This window comes from Rhea pennata, chromosome 3, assembly GCF_028389875.1.
Source record: "Rhea pennata isolate bPtePen1 chromosome 3, bPtePen1.pri, whole genome shotgun sequence".
Taxonomy (NCBI): domain Eukaryota; kingdom Metazoa; phylum Chordata; class Aves; order Rheiformes; family Rheidae; genus Rhea; species Rhea pennata.
In genome coordinates, this window is record NC_084665.1 from 66,315,371 (window position 1) to 66,339,983 (window position 24,613).

General features: G+C 36.5%; 2 protein-coding genes across 6 annotated transcripts in view; both read left to right on the forward strand.

Annotated features, from left to right (window-relative positions):
• Positions 1 to 11,076, forward strand: part of HBS1L (HBS1 like translational GTPase) — a 62,897-nt gene extending 51,821 nt beyond the window's left edge. For all 3 annotated transcript variants that reach the window (XM_062572518.1, XM_062572519.1, XM_062572521.1), the window contains 8 exons: positions 293 to 410; positions 595 to 663; positions 3,667 to 3,771; positions 5,801 to 5,891; positions 7,451 to 7,559; positions 8,175 to 8,275; positions 9,251 to 9,395; positions 10,441 to 11,076. In XM_062572518.1, the coding sequence (XP_062428502.1) occupies positions 293 to 410; positions 595 to 663; positions 3,667 to 3,771; positions 5,801 to 5,891; positions 7,451 to 7,559; positions 8,175 to 8,275; positions 9,251 to 9,395; positions 10,441 to 10,452 (750 nt within the window). In that variant the 3' untranslated portion in view covers positions 10,453 to 11,076. The remainder of the gene's footprint in view (positions 1 to 292; positions 411 to 594; positions 664 to 3,666; positions 3,772 to 5,800; positions 5,892 to 7,450; positions 7,560 to 8,174; positions 8,276 to 9,250; positions 9,396 to 10,440) is intronic.
• Positions 11,077 to 13,395: 2,319 nt separating this feature from the next.
• On the forward strand, positions 13,396 to 23,639 carry ALDH8A1 (aldehyde dehydrogenase 8 family member A1). 3 transcript variants are annotated; one of them, XM_062570885.1, is made up of 7 exons: positions 13,396 to 13,533; positions 17,826 to 17,973; positions 18,405 to 18,560; positions 19,946 to 20,095; positions 20,760 to 21,016; positions 21,456 to 21,617; positions 23,036 to 23,639. In XM_062570885.1, exons 1-7 carry the CDS (start codon positions 13,396 to 13,398, stop codon positions 23,486 to 23,488), a joined length of 1,464 nt encoding a protein of 487 aa, XP_062426869.1. In that variant the 3' UTR covers positions 23,489 to 23,639. The 3 variants fall into 3 exon arrangements, with proteins under 3 accessions (XP_062426869.1, XP_062426871.1, XP_062426870.1); XM_062570887.1 differs by lacking the exon at positions 21,456 to 21,617; XM_062570886.1 differs by lacking the exon at positions 19,946 to 20,095.
• The last annotated feature ends 974 nt before the right edge of the window (positions 23,640 to 24,613 follow it).

Here is a 24,613-nt window from a genome sequence, read left to right on the forward strand (position 1 = left end):
GCCTGTAAAATATGGAGTTTAAGTTTCTTACTCAAATTCAGTTGATAATATTGTGATCATCGTTTTTAGATATATCTGATACCTTGCTTTGGTAAAGAGCACTAGGACAAGCAAAGAGATGAACAAAATGCAATTGTATTAGCCAAAGAATTCACCTTCTCCATAAGGGGAAAAACGTAAGGGGATATATCAAGTGTGCTAACTGTTCTTTCCTAACTTGGAAGCATAAAATAGAAAAGTACATCACTTGCTTCTCTTGAGATGTTTAACTTCTGTTTGTTTCCTTAATTAGGAGTCTGATGTGGCTTATATCCCAACGAGTGGTCTTGGTGGAGAAAATCTAGTCACAAGGGGTCAGTCAGATGAACTCACAAAGTGGTATAAAGGAAAATGTTTGTTAGAGCAGATAGGTGAGTGCAATTTTTCTAATTTAAAAATTAATATCATATTGTGTGTGTGCATGTCCAAACTTTTGAGGAAGAAGTAGGACAAAGACTTTGGAATGCAATATAATTGATTTGCTCTTAAATGAGAAATTGTTGAGATAGTTATTGAATATGGAAATTCTAAAACATATTATCAATTTATTTGCAGATTCTTTCAGGCCACCACAAAGATCAGTGGATAAACCATTTAGGTTGTGTGTTGCTGATGTTTTTAAAGGTTGGTTGTTTTTATAGTATTTTATCATTTTACTGATATTTAACATATGAATGCACAGATATGTATTGAAAAATGATGTAAAAGTATTTTCTTTTTAAACAGCTTTATGTGTGTCAGGATACTTGAACAGGAATAGTAAGCTTTCAAATGCTGTTCTTTGGGAGATTTTAGTTAGTACCATTGAAGAGATACTCTGAAAAAGAAATTAAGGAAGCAGAAAGTCTAGATGGCTTGTTAATTGGCTGTGTAAGGAGTTGGTGGTTCTGTGGGACAGAATTTGGGACTTCTTTTTTTCAAAATTAATTCTTGTTTCTTAGATGAATGTTTCTCAAACATGCCTTTGGGCTGTTTTACATTCCACTCCTAGATTTAGACAGTTTGACTTAGTCCTTTTATGTTCATTGTTATAGCTGTTGGTGATGATAAATTCCTCCAGGAAGGATGGTGGTGTTGTGGTTGGTAAAACCAGCTGAAAATGTAATTAAAGGTGGTTAGCTGTTCCCTAGCACTAATTTTGTAAGTAGCAGCAACCAGTAACTGTAATGAGTCTTTATTCCCATTGTCTGAAGGAAATGGACTACTGTGAGCAATTAAGGTTTTTGTGGTAAATTTGATCTTTTTTTCAGCTAAATGCATTTGCATTTATGTTTAACTTAGAAAAAATAAGGTTTGTAACACTCTTACCTTGTTTTAAACTTTCTGTAACTCCTTCAAGAAACTCTGCAAACTAAATGAGAGCATGATTTGAAATGTGCATATGTGTAATTAAATACTTAATATTTGAAATTAACTATTTCAATAGAAATTTTACTTTGGACATTTACAGCAGAAATACTAATCAGCCAGATCAAAATATTGATCATGCTAGGAAAAAAAAGGAGTTCTGTGCAGTTTTGATGTGTGTCTTTCAGAAAGAGATTAAATGTTATGTGTTCCCTAGGATAGCTTACTTAGGATATTGAAGCTGTAATGGTAAATATTGAAACCTGATATGAGAACTTGCCCCAGTGGATTACTGCTAATTCCTTCATTAAGGCTATCACTGTATTTTCTTTTTCCGTTCTGTGATCTGTGGGAAACTGCATTGAAACTATTGATTAAGATCTTTCAAAATAATATTAAACTCTTCTATTGCAATAATCATTTTTGTGTTGAATTTAGCTTCAAAAAAACGAGCAATTTTGACTAATTGCTCTTGCGAAAAGATCTGATAGGCCAAAGTAAGCAAACAAATAATGGCTTTGGAGTTACAAATTACAATTACTCAATTTACAAAAAGAAGGTTTATCACTATAAACCTGTCCTTCAAGTATTTTTCAGTTTTGTATCCCTCCTCTTCCCCTGCATCTTGTGATTTCAAAACCTGACTAATTTGGGTGCCACCAGAGGAAGTAGCTACAGGTACCACTACATGAAGCAATAGTTGCTCTCAGCCCTCTACCATCCTGTGTGCATACTCAGGAGGAGCTGTCCATAGAAATATATAAAAAGTGAGAGTATTGAGCTTACTCTTACGTAGTTTGGAAAACCCCTTCTTTTATTAAGGTTATCTTACATATGTTATCTTACATGTGATTCATCTATCTCAGCCTTATTTTAGCTGCTGTCCCCCTTAACACTCCTAATACTCTCTCCAGTCAGACTGGCCCAAGAGGTCCCTCTAAATTCATGCACCTTCACCTCTGTATCCTTCCCCACTTAAAATATAGTGCAGTCAAGGATATGACTTGATTTAACTTTAGAACAGCCTTGTCCAGCAACCAAAAACAATGGACAAAAAACGTGCCCTAACAGAACCTAAGTTTCAAGATGAATATAAAATCAGGCCCTTTTTTTATGGCCTGGTTCTGTCTGCTGCTCTACACATGTGCTTACAGTGATTTGCTGTGGGAGCTGAAGGAGCTTTGCAGTTCCCAGGAAGTAGTCAGTGTGTGACAAAGTGAGGTCCTAGACAATATATTGGTTTACCAAGCCAGAACTGATGATCTTAAAGGAAGGAGAGTTAGTTCTTGATTCCTTCTAGGTGAGAACAGGGCATTGTTGGGAGCCTAGAACCAGTTAATGACACTAGTTGTCTGCAAATGCTAGCAGAGCCAGCTTCAAGTTTCTATGTACAATATCCAGGTGGTATTTATACTATGATTTGCAGATATTTTTTTCCTAGTATGTTTCTGTTTTTCTTATTTTCTATTCTTTTGACCTCCTATGTCATCTGTTAATTGATTCTATTCATCTCATTTGCTGGAAGGAATGGAGGAAAATTAGCTTATAGGAATACTGGTAATACTTCTCCAGCTAGATAATCAATAATTGTAATTAATGCAAAAGAAGGAATTGCTAGTACGTGGCTCAAGATTAATATGGCACTGAAAATACTAAGTTGCATGCTTACTACTATATTGAATAGAGTATTAGTTAAGTGTACGGACTTTGAAGAAGAAAAATGTATGTAAATCTTTTACTCAGAAATACTAAGTCTGTTGTTACTTTGTTACTGTTCTATTGTAATTTCTCATGTTAGATAGGACAGACTCAATCTTTGATTTTCTAGGAGTAAAATGTTTGCAGATGGAGATTCCAGGATTCTGAGTCAGTTAAACAGTAAAGAGCATAAGAATTTGGGTCTGTCTCTGTGAGAATTTTTGTAAGACATCTATGGAATATTTTTGTCTCTAGTTGTAATAAGAAAGTGCTGAATTAAGTAAAATTGCTAGAAAATAAGAAGCTTAATCTAATACTGAAAAACTAAAACATACTGCTTCATGCACCTACATTTGCTTAAAGAGGGATATTGGTTCTGAAAAATATAAGATCTAGAGGTTTTGAATTTAATTTTCATTTTCATTATGAGGCACAGCTGGCTAACTTGCAAGTGCTGAACTCACTACTGGGGGAAAGCTTTATTATATTTAAAACTGTATATACATTGCTGAAGGGCTAACTCATGATGGGAAATTGACCTTACTATGAAGTTATTTGAAATTATTACTGCTATTATTGCAGACCAAGGATCAGGATTTTGTGTGACTGGTAAAATAGAAGCAGGCTATGTTCAGGTTGGAGAACGACTTCTGGCAATGCCTCCCAATGAAACTTGCACTGCAAAAGGTACAGTCTTTAGAAGCTTGTTTACTTTCAGGTCAATACTGGGCTAGAAACAGTTACTGAAATGGTAACAGATTGTCAAACTGATACTAACTGTCAAACATAAAATGTGAAAGCATAAAACGAATTTCTTTAGATGTGACTGTGTCTGTATAAATATGTCTGTGAAAAGTATGTGAAATGTTGCATGCTTTTTACCTTTTTTGCAGCATCAGATACTGCTAATGTTATAACCTCATGCTTTTTTACATTGTTTCATGAAGTATCCATAAAAACATCTGAGCTCCACAGTTCACGACTATAAAAATATGCAATACAGGAATCATTAATAATCAGCTTTGCTGTGGAGTGTTACCACTGTTAGAAAGTGTGAAAGTGTTGAACAACATTTAGAAATTAATCCTACAAGCGAGATGCAAAAAAAAAGAGAATTTATGCTGTTGTTCATAACATTTGCCATTGAACCTTTCATAATATACAGACTTCTAGGGTATAATTGTGTAGAGCAGCTACAAAGGAGCAGAAAAATGGATTTAAAATACTATCAATATGTTTGATTTATGGAAAGAGGAATAAGTGAAGATATTAAATTTTTAAGCTGTTTCATAATCAAGCTTGCTGTTGTTGCACTGCAGAGTTTTTAGTTTCATATGCAAAATCAAAGGTAAAATTACGATTTTCCTGCGATGTTGACTAAAGAATTAATCGCTAAGCCCTCAAAATAAATGAATGGGCTTGTGCATCTAGCTGTTTAACCTAAAATCAACAATTTGCTGATGTAACTGTCTTACTCTAGTTCAAAACCCAGATTATTTAGTACTAATTTGGGAAGCTCTTCAGTATGCTGGACTATGCCTTTGTAAACGTTGCTCACAACGCAAGGGAATGCTATGATAGCTAGAGTATGGGTATCAGACTGCTTTAGTCACACCCCTCAGTCAGCTGTGGGAGTGGGAAATGTGGCATGGAAAAAATACGTCTTTGAGAATCCCCTGATGCATTTCTGAGATTTTTCTTGCATGTACTGCATTTCATATGGCTGAAATGTAGATAAAGGTTGGTATTTAGTTTATTATGCATGTACTTTTAGTAGTATAAAAAAGAGGTAATTTAGGTAATGTAAAGAAGAGATAATTTAGTTTATCATACAATATTAACTAAAGGTAGTGTGCACGTAAGGATTCCATTTTTTCATTTTAAGAGGCTGAACTTCATTTATCATTATGTGAGAATGACACATATATTTGAGGTAATTATCAAAACTGTTTTAAAAAGCAGTACTTAACATGCTTACATTTGAATGATGTTTTTTGGCATGTCTTGACAGGAGGTTTTGGAAACAGATTTGCAAATCATTAAATATGATCTGCAATGAAATAGAATTAGATCCTATAAATGTGTGCATTATAAAATGTGATTTTATTATTTATTTATTTATTTTGCTGAGAAATGCCGTCTTGGCCTCAGGAGCAGTATAGTTTTATTTTCACCCACCAGCCAGGTTTCTTTAAAGCATTTGGCATACATTTAAAAATCAGAATAAAATTACTTTTAAAGATGCTTTCTCATAGATGCAATGTCATTGTGAACGAAAGGCTTCTGTTATACTTTTTTATGAAAGAGTCAACAAACCCACTTAAGGTAAATGAAAGTTGACACAGTACTATTAAAGTTTATGAAAGATGCGGTCTAGGGTGTGCGTGTGCATCAAAGGATGGGTGGGGCAGACAGAGATATTAGTACTATGGTATTTTCGGGACTGCGTCATCCGCACTGTGAGACAAGTCCTCTCTTCTGGCTTAAATAAAGCCATGTTATTGTGCAGGGTGGGGTGAGAGAATAGTGAGTGCTCACCAAGGAAAAAAAATGCTTCCTCAGTGTTCTCAGTTAAAAAGCTTTTACTCTCAACCCATTCATTTTGAAAATTGATGAGTAATGGTTGATGAAGCACAAATGGCCTAAACAGAGCTGTTTGTTTGTAGCTCAGAAGCTAGGTACTTCACTGTGAGGTTCTGTTCTTACTCATTTCCAGGAATTACACTGCATGATGAACCAGTTGATTGGGCTGCAGCAGGAGATCACGTTAGTCTCACTTTGACCGGCATGGATATCATCAAGATCAAGTGAGCAAAACTGAGTTTCAGTCTAAGTAACGGTTTGTTTTTAATGAAAAGCTTTATAACTATTACACTTCACAATCAGCGGTTTACTTGAAGAATGATTTGGCTATCAGGATATTTAAAACCAAAGTGATGCATATCACCTGGCTTGCATGTACAAACGTTGGAAACATCTGCTATATGTACAACGGCAAATTCAGAAGAATACTGTTAGTGTTCTTATTTGGCCCTAGTGCTGACACTGATAACTTTCAAAAACTTTTTCTTTAAGACTTCTCCTCAGATATCTTAATTGCTTAATCTGGTAGATTTTGTTAAACGAACCAAAGATTTTTGAAGAGCTTATTAAATCATAAATCATTCTAACAAAACTTATTGAAATGACTGCCATTGCATACCAGTATTCAAAACTGGACAAATTAATGGATGGTAAGCTGTTTTTTTCACACACACAGTTGCTTTTTTTTTTTTACTAAATGTTTTGCTGACCCTTTTTTAATATATTCAGTAAGACATTTAGCAAATAGTTTTTAGTGTATATTTTAATCGATAGGTTTCATGCTAAGCATAGCCTCAAGCCTTTAGAGGTTTATATTTGCTGTCTGTTGTTGTTTAGCCTAGATGGTTGGATCGTAAGTTGTATAATTTTTCTACATTTTAGTTGAACTTCAAACATCAAGCTTGCAAGCTACTGTTTGAAAAACTCCTTACTTTGATGGTTTTGCAAAGTTTTGCTCTTTTTAGGGAAAAAGTACTGATTTTTTTTCTGTGTTTCCTTTTTATAATGATGTATGTTTCTCTGGTAAATGAGAAAAAGAAATACTGTTGTACTTGTTGAATGGAGGCTTGGATCAGTTTACTTTTGATGTCACTTGTCTTCTGGGAGTACATTAGATTGGTGAACAATGGATACTAAATTTTCAATTCTTTTTGAAATTCCATTTCATCTGACTTACTGGTTTGTGCTGTTCATTCTCTTTGGTCACATTTTTCTGTGTGGGATTAATTTTCCTTTTTTATTGGATAGTAAAAATTAGCTGCTCTCAAAAAGCCGTATCTAGTCTACCTTATTGACTTGTAACAGGAAGTAGTTTTCTTGTGATGTGATTTATTGGATTTTTTTTGGAAGTGAGTGCTTACGAGAGAGCTTAAATTTTGACAGTCCTGATCCTGATCATCATCTATTCACCAAACAGTTGAGTTGTGGGCACTGCAACTTTAGGCAACCCACAGCATTTTGTGCTGTTGATCTGGAACAGTTAATCTCTAATGAAAGTTTAATTCTTCAAAGCGCCTAAGTACAGGAAACAATGACATTTTTAGAAACTAGTTAGCAATGGATGTAATTGTTCATTGAACTAGACAAACCTCTTCATGCATACCCACAAAATACCATGACATCTAAGAATTTATTTGGCTATGGATTTTAATGTTATTCTGATTTTTTTATAATTATATTGAAGTGTTGTATCTGCTCTTAAATATTTATCTTTTTTCAGTGCAGTGATTAACAGTTTTATGCCATGATTTACATCAGCTTTTTTTTTCCTCTCCTTCTGTAGTGTTGGCTGTGTGTTTTGTGATCCAAAGGAACCCATCAAAGTTTGTACTCATTTCAGAGCTCGGATTCTTATCTTTAATATTGAGGTTCCAATCACTAAAGGATTTCCTGTGAGTCTCTTCAAAAGTTCTTATTTTCATTATATATTACTTTTTTTTCCCCTCTCCCCTTCACTCTTTCTAAAGATGCATTTGGCATCCAGTGTCTGCCCCCCTCCCCCCCCGCTGGAAATAGCTAATTCTTCTGTAATTTAAAGAGGATATGAGGTGCTACTCTTGCTGCTCATACATACTCATACTGGCTTTTGATATTTTGATATGTAGCTAAGCAATTTCAAAGAACATGATGTTCCATCACAGACGCAGGCTAGCCTATTCATTGAGAAGGCACTGAAGGTATAAGATGATACTGATGTGCCTGATTACAAGATACCTGAAAAATTTATTCATGATAGAGAATTATACTGACATGGCACAAACAAAACACTTAAAAATGAAAAATGTATCTATAATTAAATAATACATGACCTTTTTGTCATATCTGCAGAGATAAAGAACTGAGATAATAGGAAAGGTTACTGAATGTGAGGTGAGGCCTGTGAGAAGTTTTATGAACAATTGTTTACAAAATCAGTCTGAGAAGAACTTAATGTGTTCAAGTATTGACAATTAGGATTTTTATTTATTCTAGAAAGTTTAATAACTGAAAAAATAAAACTATTTTAGGTGCTTTTACACTATCAAACTGTAAGTGAGCCTGCTACTATTAGAAGATTATTGAGCGTCCTGCACAAAAGCACTGGTGAAGTGACAAAGAAAAAACCTAAGTAAGTGTGCTGAATAATTGATAATTACATGAGGAATGGGCAGCTGAGTTTTTGTTAATATGTGGCATATCAAGTAGGTTCTATTATGAAGTAATAATATATTTCTAAGGACATAAAATATACTTTCATTTTTGTATTGGTTTCACATTTAGATTTCAGAGTGCTTTAGCAAGTGGAAATTATTGATCCCACTTACTAAGTGCTGATCACCCAAGAAGATAAAATGACTTACCTAAAGTCAACTTGCAGAGTTAGGGGTGAATTCTAGATCACCAGCCCTGCACTTAAAGAAATTTTTCTTTACCTTTTTGTCCTGAAACAGGATGAGGTCCCTGGTATAATTCTGGGAATGCGTTACTACCTAAAATAAACTCTGCTGGGCAGTGGGTCAAAGAAGAGCAACAGATTTAGGTTTCTCTGAATCTGATTTCTTCCCACACTTAAGTTAAACTATGGGAACATTCCTCTATTTATTTAAAACTGTCTTTGAGTTGAAGTGTTGTTTGACAGCAACAATATCATCTGAATAATCCTTTGCCAGAAAATGCACAGCTAAAACTGTTGCTGAAAGATAATGGGAAGAAACACATGACTTCTACAGAATAATGAACTGATGAAGTAAACAAACTCCACATCCTCTTTAGTTGCTGGGACTGGATTTGAAACAAGACATATTTGTACTAGATGTAAAAAGTAGGTATTAAATGGGATAATGAACTTAGAAACAATTTACCAAGTGGTGTGATGGATGCCCTTCCCTGGAGGTTTTTAGAACAAACACAAATACCTTTTTAAAAGGTATACTGCAGGCAAATGAGTTTCCACTTTTGTGGCTTTTGTTATATTTGAGATCAACCTTAGTGATCATAATTTCTTTTGGCTTTACAATATTATTTTTTCATTTACTCATTGTATGCTTTTAATTAATACATGTATGTATTAGTAATAGAATTTTCTGCTTATTTAACACTGCAGGTTCCTGACTAAAGGACAGAATGCTTTAATAGAACTACAAACTCAAAGACCCGTAGCTCTGGAGTTGTATAAAGACTTTAAAGAGCTTGGGAGGTTTATGTTACGCTACGGTGGTTCCACTATTGCTGCAGGAGTTATCACAGAGGTATGATTGTTTTATAATGGGCTTTCTCTACTGTTAAGGAATGGTGTTAACTTTCATGTAGCATTAAGTTTTTATAATTAAGACCTATTTGATTTTATACCCTTTGATTTAAAAAATGAATTTATTCTGCTGAAAAAGAGACAATTTATTAGCAAGATGTAAGGAAAATTTGTCACAGTTCTGTTCAGTTTATTAAGGAACATTTGTTTAGAACTTCTGAATGTTGTTTTTTCCTCTCTCCAGTTAAAAATAACCCTTTAGGATTTTAATATACATCTATCTTTCTGAAATTGACCTGAGTGTATAAATATAGCAAAAGTCATTTGTAAATAAGAAATATTAGCTGCTTTTACTATGGCTAGTTTGTGTCCCAGATTTTACTCTGTGAATGTTAAAGGTAGTTGTGCATTTGATTCTTACTAATGCTTGTAGGCATTTTCTCATCCTGTTTCAGTGGGAGAAAGCACAGGTTGTGGAGGTAAATGCAAATGTTTCACGTTCTATTGGGGAGTAAAATACAAATGTCCTTTTGTCATTTTCAAAATCTGGCTATCATTTTTGGATTAGAACTTAGGTTAAAATTTTAAGTCTAATGGAGAGAAATTTACCGCGTTTTTTACATTAACTGCATTTTGATACAGAGGCTTTTCCTGAGGCATTTAGCATCAAAACAGAGCTAGAGCTTGACAATTTCTGGCCTCTCCTAATGTGTATAGGAATAATGTCCTAGATCTATCTGAGGCTGTGTCTTATGGTGCTTTAATATTCTTAGCTTGTCTAGTCTTAAATAGGATCCAGAATTAGGCTTCAATTGTGCACCCATTTATGCTTAAATTTATCTTCAAGTGAATAGGATTGTATTTAAATCTATGATACCTGATGTCTGCAGAACTGAAGACTGAATAACTGTAACTATTCTCTAGGAATTACTATTTTTTTCTCCCACAGTTCACAATATCACAATATGTTGAAAAATCTATCATCATTTTACAGCTAGCACTTTGTTTTTCACCAGAGGTTTTTTTGTATTTGCTTTTCTTTCTAGATTAAAGAATGACAGCACAATTCCACAATCCAACCAAAATGCAATCAAATATCCATACTTTTAAGAATCCAGTTACTTCAATGGAAGGAACAAGTGCAATTAACTGGGAGTGAAATATAATGAGAAAAGTCAAATCATATTAGACTTCTGAGGAGCCCTTCATCTGTCTCTCCCACTGCAGAACAAGATGCGAACTGACAAGGAATTGTTAATGTTACACTTTCCCATCACAAAAGTCCATGTATTTCTCCATGTGGAATTAACCCCTTAAAGAACTTATGGAAACGTGCTTAAAAAGTTGAATTAGAGAATACGATGATGAATCATCATGAAACAAACTCCTTACTTCCAGCCATAAATTGTTTACATAGTTCTTTGATTTGCTTTTCTGCTGCACATTAATTCAGTAAAGTAACTTAATTGTTCTAATATATTTTGAGGTTTGAGTTGAATGCATATTCAGGGAAAAAAGAACTATTTACTTTCCGAAAATGGCATGCGGTATTATCCTAGGAGTGTTTTTTTTCTATCCCAAAACTTATTTAAAGTTTCTTTTGCTGTGTAGTGGAAGCTGTGCTGACAGTGGCTAATTTTATTTTTTAAAATATAAGAACAATAAAATAGCTTTGAGCATAATTTTTGCCTCCTTGATCTATTGTTATTTACATATTTCTAAATTCTGTTATATCATTTATTGATTTCCATAATTCATATGTTTCAATGCAAATTAGTGAGCTAAGATGAGAAACTGACCTATGACTTCTTTCTGTGGAATTAGTGTTCAACTCTTCTCATGTATTACTCCTTTGTTTACCTACTATCCGACATACACTTCTCTCACCCAGATTTAATGCTCTTTTTGAACACCAATTGGCAGGTTGATCTTGGGATGTACGCTGAAGTCAGATTATTGTACTTGCTCAAGCCTGTAACTCCTTCCCATTTTTCAGTAAGAAGGCAGGCTAAATCACCTGACAGATGAGTTCTTTTGGACCCTTCTGCCATATTCAGTGTTAACTCAGGACAGGCACATTTTACTACAGCTTTGAATTTTTTTATAGGAACCGAGAGAGGACTCCAGATATCTTAGGAGCCATGTGTATGAGTGCAGTGTAAAGAAGACCGTAATTTTGATCCTAGTTTATAGTGCAGGAAAAGAACTGAAGTACTCACTCAGCATCATTCACTTTAGTTAACTGAGGTAAAGCCATGTATTGAGCAGTAAAGAACACAGAAAGCAACGGTTTCTATTTAGTACAAAGTCATGTATTTGTACTGTCCGTTTCTATTCTTCCGACACTAATAGTGAGAGTATACTTTTTTGCAGTCACGTGCTTAGCCTTAATTCATCACATACATGCACTCAACATATGTAAATTACACTGTGACTGCATGCACATTTGTAGAAGTATCGATGTTCTATGTTGAAATGAATTGATATCAAATCTTACAAATGAACATTACCTGAAAACTATTACTGCCCAAACTGAAGCTATCTTACGAATTATGCACTTTTTCTTATGCCTGTAAATTGCATTTAAATACTTCCCAATACTTATATGCCAACCATAAAGGTTTCTGTGCTTGTAGGATTCCAGAACTTGATGCTGCCAAACTCCTGTGTTGAACCTGCTTCACTTGAACTTACCTTCAAACCTAGAATACGTTTTGGTTGATTTTAAGTCAGGGGACAGCTAAAATGCTACAAGTGGAAGAAAGTGTCTTTGGTTTTAAGACTTCAGTATAATCCTTTTTGCTTGTGTGTAAGGAAACACGATTCTGAAAATGGACCTCTAGTAATTTCTTTTACATATGGATGCTTTAAATTTTGAGGCTCTGTATTCTGTGACTGCAGAAAAGCTATTGCATGGTTTCCTGGTTTGTAGCTTGAGAGAGCCAGAGATACTTCCCAATATTCCAGTTTCAACACATAGCTGCACTACCCTTCAGCACTGAGCTGAGCTCTACCCAGAGGCTTCAACAGGTTGATGAATAGATTTGTTATTGGTTGATACAACCATATCAACTTTATTCAATAAAAATGCTGTTGCATATTGATCTACAAGAAGTTTTGTGGGTTGACAGTGGTCTAGGATCTAAAAACTTTCTAAACTGCTGATTTAGATATTCACGATCTCCTGGGGATAAAATACTCTTTAAAATGGCTGTGGTGGTTGGAATACGTGGAGTACAAAGAGGTGATATTCTCAGAACAATGTATAATAATTAAAATAGTATATCTTCGAGAAAAATGTCTTTTAGGTAACTGTGTTACTGGGTACTTCAGGTTCTTGGGAAGTTAAAGGAAAACTTTAGTTACGTGTAACATGCTTCTCTATAGCAAGAGGACCCCTGTTCAGCTTCTTTTTAAAAGCTAGTTTTAAGCAGCATACCAGAAAGGGTACTGTGTAGGATAGTGCTTCACAACTTCTCAGCATTTTTTAATTGATGGGCCACTCAGCCTCTTGTGTTGCTTGATGTTTGGGAAATGGTCTGATTGAAAAAGATAATTTGTTATTTTTTCTAAATGTATTTTTTTTAAGAGAACCACTATTTTTCTTGTTACAAGCAAAAATATTAATGATAAAGCAGTAAGCATGAGCTGCAGACACTGCTACAGGGAGAAATTTCCCTGTCAAATCATTATTTTCTCCTTTCTTCAATATTTTACTTTTTACATACACAAAAGAGCAGATTTTAAATATCTTAGGTGATTCTGCCTCTGTGCCTAAACTGCAAGAAAAACAAGCCCACAGACAGAGTCATTATTCCTGCTTTTCTCTTTTGTTTCTGCTGTTGCTGCCAGAGTTCCTTCCCACTTTTGAGTGAGCAACACAGAGAACACGGAGAGAGAGGGGGAGGAGTTCAAACTAGCAGTGCAAATAATACAAAACTACTAATCTAAATTGACACCTCTTAGGGGAAAAAAAATAAAGATAAAGCAAGCTGCTAACAATGTCTTCCTCAAAGACTCTCTTAGTGCTGGAAAACTTTATAGCTGGCAAGTTTGTTCCTTGTTCCTCCTATATAGACTCCTATAATCCGTCAACAGGAGATGTCTACTGCAGGGTGCCGGACAGTGGCAAAGAAGAGGTGAGTACTATTCAAATGTATAAGACGGTAAAAAGAGAATGTTCATTGCAAATAATGTGAATGTTTTGAGTGGGAGAGAGTGAAAGGTGAGAGACTAGAAAAACATCTAAGCCCTTAACACTTAAATGAATAAATTCGTGATTGTATTACAATGCTTGGTGATTTATTGCTGCAGCAGCAAATACCTCCAACTTTTTACACTTTGCAATTACAAAGTTACAGACAAAGTCCTAAGCTGGGTGTAGATCAACAGAACTTCAATTACTTCAGTGTAGCTCTTTCAGCTCACATAAGAAAGAGATGTCTGGTACATACGTTCCTGACAATACTTGTATTCGCAGTAAGTATAAACATCTCTGGAAGAGAGAAAAAGGGCATGTTGCTCTCTTCTGCAAACTTAGAGCCACTATATGCAATTGAATATGTTTTCATTTGTTTGCTGTTGTCATTTAAAAGGTTTTTTGTCTTGTTGGCTCTTCTTCAAGGTATGGTTGAAACCTTCCAGTCCTGAAATTGGGTTGAAATAGCTGGCTATTAAGCGCAAGTGAGGAACTGGCTGCAATGAGTGTACATTCCTTTATAATGTAGCTCATCCTCTTCATCAATCAATAGGAACAGACATGCACTGTTTTTCAGTCCTGTACTTGCTGGTGGGATGAATGTTTCTTGGTACCTTATATGTGTGTTCAAGTGAGATAGGACAACATGTCACTCATTTCGGGAACTGTGGTTTCATTGATGCTACTTCTAAGTGATGAAAAGGTGTGTCTAATGTCGTGTTTCTGATTCACTATAGGGAGAAATGACTGGAAAAGGTTAGATCCTACAAAAGGTGTGGAAAACTTTGACTAATAGTGTCTGACATTGTTTCATTTTCAAAATATTTTTTAAACAAACTGCTTCTGTGTGTACTTGTTCCATTTACTTACATTTCAGTCTTTTGGACTGCTTTCTTTGTACTTCTTTCAGCAGAAACCTTTGCACTGTAATTTCAGTTGGGTAAATATTTGCTAGATGTTGATGACCAAGAGTTAAAGTGTAACAGGTTGGATTTACTAGAATACATTTGTGTAAGTTCATTCCGACACTAATTATGCCTGCAAAGGCTGTTCTTTGATGTGCAGGTGCAAATCTTCCTGTTTATTCATTTGCAGAATTATTAAAATGGGGAATTTGTGAGAATGGCAGAACAGCCTAACAGAAGTAGGCTACTGGCTGTTCTAGACTATAGTCCAAGTATACATAAAGTAACAGGTATGTAAAGAATGATGAATTTCTTGTTTTAGCTTTCTTAGTGGTTGTGTGTGGGATCTGGAACTCAGTCTAAACACTCATGAAGTCAGTGAGTGCTTTACTGCTGCCCTTAGTCAGTCATGCAAAAAGGGAGGGCTTGGCAGAGCTGATATCCACTGATGCCTGATGGAATATGCTGAAGTACAATCACATACTTCTTCGAGGATAAAATAAACTTCAAAATAAGCATCAAGGATTAGGTTCAAAAAGGCATTTGGCCTGCTAGTTTCTAGCAAGATTGGATGGCCTGTTGGTCTTTTTGGTTGGTTTCAGTGGAAAGTAGGAGGCAAAACAAGTATGAATCAGACTCTGTCGCTGACCCCAGAATTTAAAACTAGGCCAGCTGCACTGGCTTTTGCAGTGATGGAATTCCAGCACAATGTTTTTCAGGGTTTTACTTTATCCCTTAGACAGATATCTTGAGCTCCAGAAAGCCAACACCAAAGCAGGCTGAGTAGTTGACCTGTACACCCAAAACACAGACTTGTGATGGCTGATTAGGCCCGGCAAACCTACCTTTAAAGAATTTTACTCCACTGCATCATCCACCAGAAAACAGAATACCCTGAGATGCTATTGTATAATGTGTAATGTATAATGTATTTTAATATCAACATTTTATGATAGTTCTGAATTGTTCTTTGGTATTTAGTCTTTAATGTGCAAAAGAGCAAAGCAGGAGGACGTGTTTCAGACACACAAGTTTATAGCTGAATTCTTATGCATATTTTCTTTATGGCTTGACTTTCTTTGCTTCTTTCTGCTAGTCAAACTAAGTAACTGTTTAACTTGTCTTCTCTCTGAGTCCTTCTGTACAAATCTCTATTTTTCTACGCTTACTTTTTTGGATCAATCTACTGCTGCTTCATTCCTTGCTCTGCTAATTTTTTCTTCTACTATCTATGAAAATGCTGCATTTTCCCTCTGCTTCAGAACTTGTTGGAGAGTTAGAAGTACTGATAGCCTTAACTTCACATCAGCTCTCTTTTGAAGCATATAGCACCAAGTGAAAGAGGCAACAAAGAAGAAAGCAAATGAGCTGCAGCACCACGATGGCACCTAATGACAGAAGGGTGGAAGAACAAGTTAGTTAGTAGGGAAGGTCTAGATGCTTAGGGGGTGAACCTCTCCAGGGTGGTGTGCCAGATCATATTTTTCTTTATAGGTATGTGTTCCACTGAGTTTCTCTTGAGAGCTGGAAAGCTCTGCCTACATCAGTCACCTCTTGCCCCTACCTGAGGCAGGAGCTTCTCCCTCCTGCTGCATGTAGAAGTCAGAGGACACTAGACTCCAGGAGCTCCTGCCATTCGTACCTGACTTGCTCTACATGCTGCAGGTCCCCTTTTGCAGACCAGCTTTGGCCCTGTTCTAGCCATTCAATAGCTGATGGTCTGCAGGCTTTGGCAACTGAATTGTAGATTGTTGAACTATGGTCAAAAGAGTAGAGTCTAGATTTCTGGGCTTGGCCAGTGATCTGTATGACCTTGTATATGTTGGTTTATTTCCTACCTTGGCCTTCATACTAGTATCTCTCTGTCCTTCCATCTCTAGTTCTGCATCTAGTCTGATGTGCAGGGGGGAAAAACAGGATTTCCACCTACTTGTGCTTTTGTGCTTCCCTTAGTAAAACATCATAGGAGTATCTATAGTTATGATGATTTTTGTGGCACTTGTCACAATGTGAAGGAACAATTTTGGAATTCAGATTTGTGGAACTGGTGGGAAGGAGTATTTGGTGATTGTGTAAGAACCAGTGATGTGACAACATTAGTAACAGGCCAGAATCATCTAATATATTACTACATCAATGTCCTTTTAGTTACTGACCAGGAAAGATTTCTCAAGGCTGAAGAAATTTATGAATAAAGATGACAAGAAGCCAAGTAGGAACACAGCTTAAAATAGAAGCCCACCTTGATGCGTCTGTTAGTGGAAGCTGTTACAAAGTGATATATATGAAGCAAAATTAGAGAAACAGAACAGCTAAAATATGAAAGTTGCTAGTAACCACCTTAAGTAATCTGAGAGACTGGTAAATATCTAAAAGGAACAGTTTGTAAATCAGTAGATTCAGATAATTTTTATTCAGCCCAGAAGAGCTAGTTGAGAGGGAACTTTATGATAAATTTTAATCTATTAAAGCCTACTCCACTTTGGAGAGGCACTGGTCTTCTGCCACCATTCAGTAAAGGCAGGCTGAAGAACCACGGCAGCAACAGACAGAAGTTACGTACATCTCAGGTAGAATACTGGCAAGACCGATATGCATCTATATAAAAGCATATGATGATCTTTCATATCTGTAGACCTTGTTAGATATCTGATGAGATAAACATCTAAATTCCAAGAGTTTAGAAAAGAGCGTTTTCTTTTTCTTTTCTTTTTTTTTTTTTTTTTTTTTTTTTTTTCCTGTGAGGGCATTAATATGTTTCTAACTGCGATTGGGTAAGAATAAAAATATTTCTGAGTGGTAATTCCATAAATGTATTCTCAGACCTTTCTTGATCTAATGAAAGAAGGGCATCCTTCTCCTTCCCCACCTCCTTACTTTCATCGTTGCCCAGTAAGTCTCATATGGCAAGACCTTACTGTGACCATTTGGATACTCTGGCATATTCCTGCACCTCCCCCATGAGAAACAAGGTTCCAAATGGTTCAGACTGGTAGCACTTTCTGGTGCCAACTTGACCCATCTGGCATCCACTCTAGGCCTAGAGGGCTGCCCACAAGTAGTAACTGCAAAGTAGAGAAAATTAAGAGTTACAGGAAAATAAAGTATCAAGAAGAGAAACCCTATTCCATAACCTAACCAACATTATTGATAGTGTCTTGAGAAGAAGAAAGTGGAGAAGCTGTGAACAAGCACAACTCTGAAGAGCTAGTCATCTGAACAAAGTGATTTGCCTTAGTAACCTCTCAAATATGAATTGATCTGCTGGTTGTTTCATTCTATCTAAAACCCTCCATGATTGTACACCATCCCTGCTTCATGTTTTTAGGTGGATGCTGCTGTCAGAGCTGCCAAAGATGCCTTCCCAATTTGGTCCTCAAAAAGTCCATTGGAAAGATCTCAGATCCTGAACAAACTGGCAGACCTGATTGAACATGATCTGGAAGCGTTTGCACAAGCGGAGTCAAAGGATCAGGGTAAAAATTGCAGTTGATGATCTCAAATTTTGAGAAAATGAGTGCCTTACTGATTATTGAAATTGAGGATCTGATCCTCATTTTTAGTATAGTATGAACTGTTGGTGCAGCTTCAAGCTGATGTGCACTAATTTTGTAGAAATTGTCACTGATTTTATTTTTCTGTGGTAGTCTAAGGCTTGTTTTTTCAGAATTTCTAAATGTTGACTTCAGTTGTTATCTACTTGTAATGCAGTTGTACAGTGAAGCCGCTGTCATGGCATACGACTACACTATGCCAGGGATTACTTGGGCATGGAACAAAAGACAGTTCCCCCAAAACACTCAAGCTGTAGTTTTCAGAGCAAAGTTTAAAGCAGTGTTTGCAGCGGCGTTCAGATGGACTGTTTTCTGCCCATGATAATACAGCAGTGTGCTTGTTCATGTTTTAGGTAAAACTATTACATTTGCTAGGACAGTGGACATCCCTCGGGCAGTGCACAACTTCCGATTCTTCGCCTCTTCCATCCTTCATCACACAACAGAGTGCACTGAGATGGCAGCCGTGGGCTGCCTGCATTACACTTCGAGGACTCCTGTGGGAATTGGTATGGCATTTCTGAAGTGCTGGAAAGGCTGGCAGGGCGTCTGCCCTGAGGAGAGTTCAACAGTGAAAGAGGACTTTTCCAAAGCTAACTTTTACTATCTCTGGATTTCATGCTGAATATAGCCAGTCTGCTAAAACATGAGTAACAATATAAAATAATTTATACTACTTGGATAATTAACCTTAAAAAAAAAAAAAACTCAATAGCTCCTACCCTCAACATTTCTCTTGTATTTTGTGCACATATGCCTGCATACATAAATATGCATTACTGCTGTGGATGGACAGGATTTTCAGAACCCTTAGCTGCTACTTCTGTTGGGATAGCTAAATCCTTCTTGGCTTTGAGGGAGCGGTAGTAGTATGCAATTGGAAATTTCAGCCTGTCTTTGAAAGCCTGTCAGCTTTGAATCTTTTTTTAGTTGGGGAATCACTGAAGTCAGCCACTAGATGTTGCTATTGCTTTGGAGATAAAGTCACTGTGCTCAGGACGAGTAATGGATTCGTGATTATCTCATTATATATTTTATACACATATATGAATATTCCAAATTATTATTTCAATTATTCTTAAAAATAAAATAAACCAAGCCAGGCAACCCTTTTAACAGTTTCCATGAGCAATGGAGAACATGAGTGCTTCTGGTATAATTGCTCTCATTTAAAAAAACTTACCCAAGTTCTGAAGCTCCATTTCTGTGTCTGCTCAGTCACACATCAAGGAATTGAGTTTTATGAGCAGCCACACCTGTCAGTCATAGCTTGTTTTTCACTATTTGCTACAAATGTGTAGAGTAAAAATATTCTCAAAGGCAGCTACTGAACAAATTTTAGTGATTCAGCAATTGGAAGAAGTAGCAATTTGTACATTAATCAAATTGGCTAAAATTTATGAGGAAAATATACACAGCATGTTATAGATACTCTTCTAATATTTAAATTGAAAAGAAAAAAGCTATGAAGAGCAAAAGAAGAAAGAGAAAGAAAGAACTAACTCATACTGCCTTAACCGTTGCTGTTGGCTAAGAGTATGCCCACAGGATATTACTACAGACTAATTAATGTAAACAGTTTGAGTGGCAGCCTTGTGTTAATGTTCCTAGAAAACACCAGAAGGCAAACTGTGAACATAAGCTTCTCCTCTAAAACAGCAGCAAAACTCACTTAGAGGGTGCAGTTGATCACCTTCAGGATCCTTTACACAAGTTTTTAAGTTATTGTTCATGAGACAGTTTTAGCTGTGAATTTCTTACACAATTGTATGAATGAGAAAGCCATAGCCAAATTCCCCTCATAAATCCCAGTTCATTTATAACTGAGGTTAGAGAATCAACTCTTCTGTTGCAGTAAGATTGAACTCCTATTTTTTGTGCTTTTGCTATGTAGCTGGTTTAATCAGTCCTTGGAATTTGCCACTGTACTTGTTGACCTGGAAAATAGCTCCTGCCATTGCATGTGGAAATACTGTAGTTGCCAAGCCAAGTGAGATGACATCTGTCACAGCTTGGATGATGTGTAAGCTCTTTGGAAAAGCAGGTAAGTCCCTTTGTGTAAGGGATCGTGGTTAGGGTGCATCTGCTTTTTTGTGTACTCTGTTTGCTGTAGAAATCAGAAAGCATGCAAAGAATTGAGGAAAAGATGGTTACTGTAGTAGAATATTGCATTGGAGAAGTAAAAATGCTGTCCCCGTCTTCATACTATCTCTCCACCCCAGCTCTTTCCCACTCTTTGCAACTATCTTATGAAAAGTCTTTGTGTATCTTCTTCCCCAGTACTGTATTCCACATAAGGATTTCCCACGTCCGTGGTGCCAGCACAGGGAACCACGTGAGTGAGAGAACAAGCTCTTGGTTGCTATGTCAACATTGTATTTGGTCCACAGGAACTATTAAGAAAAATTGGGAGGATAATTGCTTTTCCCCCATGACAGAATAACTAAAAAATGAACTTCTGGTGGTGGATAAATCAGATCAATAAAACTTCTTTTTTTTTTTTTTTTTTTTTTTTTTTTTTTTTTTTTTTAAATCTTTCAACCCTGTCCTCCAAGGTTATTAAACATCATGTATTTCCACCCTTATGTAAGTTAATCTTTGTCACTCTGTAACTATTAGCAACTTTATAACTTCAAAGACAAAACACAATGAATTGAATACCCCAGAGCAAAGAAGGTATGGTTGCTTTGTGCCTTTCTTCTCATGAGGAATACCCCATGGAGTGGTGAACATGGTGTTTGGAACGGGTCCCAGGGCGGGAGAAGCTATTGTATGCCATCCTGACGTGCCGCTGATCTCCTTCACGGGAAGCACGCTCACGGCCCAACGTATCATAGAGAAAAGTGCGCCTCACTGCAAAAAGCTTTCCCTGGAACTGGGAGGCAAGAATCCCGCCCTCGTCTTTGATGATGCTGACTTGAATCAATGCATCCCCGCCACCGTGAGGTCCAGCTTTGCCAACCAGGTACCTCCTGGTTCTGAACTGTGCTTGCGGCAGGAGGGATGTGTGTTTGTGCATGCGCACATGCCTCTGAATCCACATCCTAAATTGTCAAGGTCTGTTTTTAGATTCTGTCTTGTCAGCAAGTCATAAGTAGAAAAATACGAAATTATCTTATTTTTCCTAGAAAAGGGAAACATAATAATCCAGGATATGCTCCTGGATATGTTCCTGGGCTACTGGAAGGTAACAAAATGTCATCAGCCTCTCATATGAATAACACTGTATATTCCCTCAAGGAAGTAGGATTCTAGCTGCAATTGATATGCTAGAAATAAATTGAAACACACCCTCCTGAGGGTGTAGGACACAAGTCTCATTTTTGGGAAGTAACTACTGGTAATCATCAATAATATAAAGTAATATAAACAAATTCTGTTGTTTTTTTCTGTTTTTTTGGTAGGGTGAGATCTGTCTCTGCACCTCCAGGATCTTTGTTCAGAAGGGCATATATAATGAGTTTTTGAAGAGATTTGTAGCAGAGACTAAGAAGTGGAAGGTTGGAAACCCCTCAGACCCTACTGTCGATGTGGGAGCATTAATAAGTAAAGAACATCTAGAAAAGGTGATGTTACATGGAGCTTAGCTGACCTCATTTTTAAGAGGGCTGCAAAAGATGATTTCAGAGGTTGAGGACAAGGGCCATGTTAACTCAAAGGTTAACTTTGGGGGTTTATGATTCAAAGCTGTGATAAGGTATCTTGTTGGTAAAGTTTCCATTGCCAGTAGTCTGGCATCATGTGATTGCTCTGAATAAAATCGACTGTGTGAAAATAATTTTAGACAACTAACAGCTATTGTGAAACAATTGTCTAAATCCTAAGCTTAAACTGACCGATTTTACAGCAGTGTTTTCTTTGATTTTGATATTGCATTTGTTGTGCTCAACTATTTGCCTGATAAGAGAAATGAACATAACATTCTAATTTTTACATCTTGTTCTTTGGCAGATGCAGGAGAGTACAAAAACGGTTATCTAGGACTGCTTGCATGAATTCAGAATTGTATATATTTAGAGAGCAGCTCAGACAATGCATAGCTAACCAGAATTTGCTTTAGTGGCTTGTATGAAATGAGATTTTGTGGGCTTAGAGTCCAGGAGAACATACTCATATCCCAAAACTGCCTGAAACAATTAATATGAGCAAGAAGCAGACTGAAAAACCTGAGTGAAAGAGAAAGCCAAAACATTGTGTTGCTTTCTGAAGCCTAAGCTGGTACTTCAGGCCTATTTTGGTAGAAGAACATCCAGTGCTTGAGTTCCTCATATTCTGTGGCACCACAGAGGGCTTTTGAATCTAACTTACTAAGACAGTAAAGAGAAGAACAAGTCACATATCTGTGGTGTTTCTAAAGGGAGAGAAGTTATACAATGATTTCAAACCCACAGAAGTAGATGAATAGCATGACCTATGTGTTCAAGGTAGCATTCCAGTCAAGCAGCAGTCGTGGAAACAGCCTTAATTATTTATTGATAGGATCCTCTGTAGTATTCATAGCTTCATCATCCTAGTTACATGTGAACATTTAACAAGCCTGCCTATGAGATAGGAAAATATAATTGATCTCTTGGAGTCAGTGAACCATGGCCCATAGTATGTGACAAATTGCCCAAGCCCCTGGAAGAAGCAAGGGGGTTCTGAGACCCACTTCTATTTTCCCCAGGGATCCTACCCTTTTGAGAATATGTTAAAAAAAAAAAAAAAAAAAAAAAAAAAAAAGAGCAGGGGCAACAGTTCTGTCTACTTGGCTAATAAGCATTTAGAGAGAGAACATTTATTTTTACAGCAAGAGAGGCCTGCTCTTACTCTTACAGAAATATAACAGCTAAAGCTAAGAAATGACTCTGTTATTAGGAGGGAAGAAAACGTGGTGTGACTCAGTTAGATGTATTCTTGGACTCCTGTTGATTTACCTAAATTGGAAAGAGGAAATCTCAGAATTTTGTGTCTGAGCACTGACATTTTGCAGCTGCTTCCCCAGGTAAGGAACTATGTGAAGAAAGCCCAGGCTGAAGGAGCCAATATCCTCTGTGGAGAAGGAGTGGATTCCTTGGAGCTCTCATCTGGCAACAAGAAAGGATATTTCATGCTGCCTACAATTATTACAGAAATCAAGGACGAATCTTGTTGCATGCAAGAAGAGATCTTTGGTCCTGTAACATGTGTGGTAGAGTTTGATACAGAAGAAGAAGTGATTGAAAGAGCCAACAGTGTCAAATATGGCTTGGCAGCCACTGTGTGGTCCAGCAATGTGAGCCGCGTTCATCGGGTGGCACAAAGACTACAGTCTGGATTGGTGTGGACCAACTGCTGGCTTGTTAGAGACCTGAACTTGCCATTTGGTGGGATGAAAGCCTCAGGTGTAGGAAGGGAAGGAGCAAAGGATTCCTACGAATTCTTCACTGAGGTCAAAACCATCACAATAAAGCACTAACACATGTCAATGGAAGTGATTTAGGGTGAAATAAATGACAGTTATTTGTGTTACCATAAATGTCTTTCTGGAACACAGACTACTATTGTGGCCAACTTTTTCTTAAACTCTAGTCAAGTATTATCAATGATGGCTGAAAACAGTCACCCCAGATAATAATGTCGAATGTAGCCTTTCATGTTAGACAGGAAGCTCAGTGTGGACTCCACAGCCAACCCATCCCAAACCAGGTGAGTTGGTTATCTTGCAGATCCTAAAGTTCTTGCAATATTTCCATCTCAAAAATCTTTCCCTCTAAGGCAGAATGGAGACAGGATGATATACAACTGTATCTGTGGTTGGTGATTTATGAGGGACAAAGAGGCAAGTACATTGTGAGTTATTGTAATGGGAATCAGCCCATTTCCACTATAAATAGTATGTTTCATGTACTAATCCATTTTACACTTCACTGATGTCAGACAAGGACTTCATGCTATAGCCCACTAAATGCCTGAGGCAATATCTTTAGTCTATTAAATCGTATAAAGCTATAGGGTCATGAAATTCTCATGACATACAGAGACAATAAACATTTTAATTACAACCTGCTTTACTGTATACAGTTGAATCATTACACGACTTGTTCTTTAACTACTTTGAAATTACAGCCTTTTGTCACTTCTATGCCTTAGTGATGGTGTTTTTTTCACATCCCTGAAAAGTAATTTGACTAGAACATTGACAATGTCATTCTTTATTAATAAAGGTTGGAAGTGACTCCTAAGAGTCTGTTGGAAATATTTGTCACAAAAAAGTAAAAATACTGGAAACTTTCCCTGATTCATTTACAGATACACTTTTCTTTTAAAAAATCAAGCATTTTACAAAGCTGTTCATATTCCGCAAAAAGAGAAATAAATTTGGATAGATACTCTAACCCAAGATGACTCTGTTGCTGTTGATTTTTTAGAGCAGCCACCCATGACTTGTTTTTTTCAGATTTTAAGCCATACTTCATAGTAGAAAGAGCTATATGGAATTTTACAAAAGCGTGTATTGTGGGAAGGGCTAGTCATTTCGGTATTTTTAAGAACTGTTAAGAAAGAAACTTCTCCTCTAAAATAAATAAAGACTGACAAAAAT

Coding starts and splice junctions, on each gene's coding strand:
- ALDH8A1 (XM_062570885.1), top strand. CDS start 13,396: ATGTCTTCCTCAAAGACTCTCTTAGTGCTGGAAAACTTTATAGCTGGC. Junction 13,534..17,825: donor CGGACAGTGGCAAAGAAGAG/GTGAGTACTATT, acceptor TCATGTTTTTAG/GTGGATGCTGCTGTCAGAGC. Junction 18,561..19,945: donor GAGGACTCCTGTGGGAATTG/GTATGGCATTTC, acceptor TTTGCTATGTAG/CTGGTTTAATCAGTCCTTGG.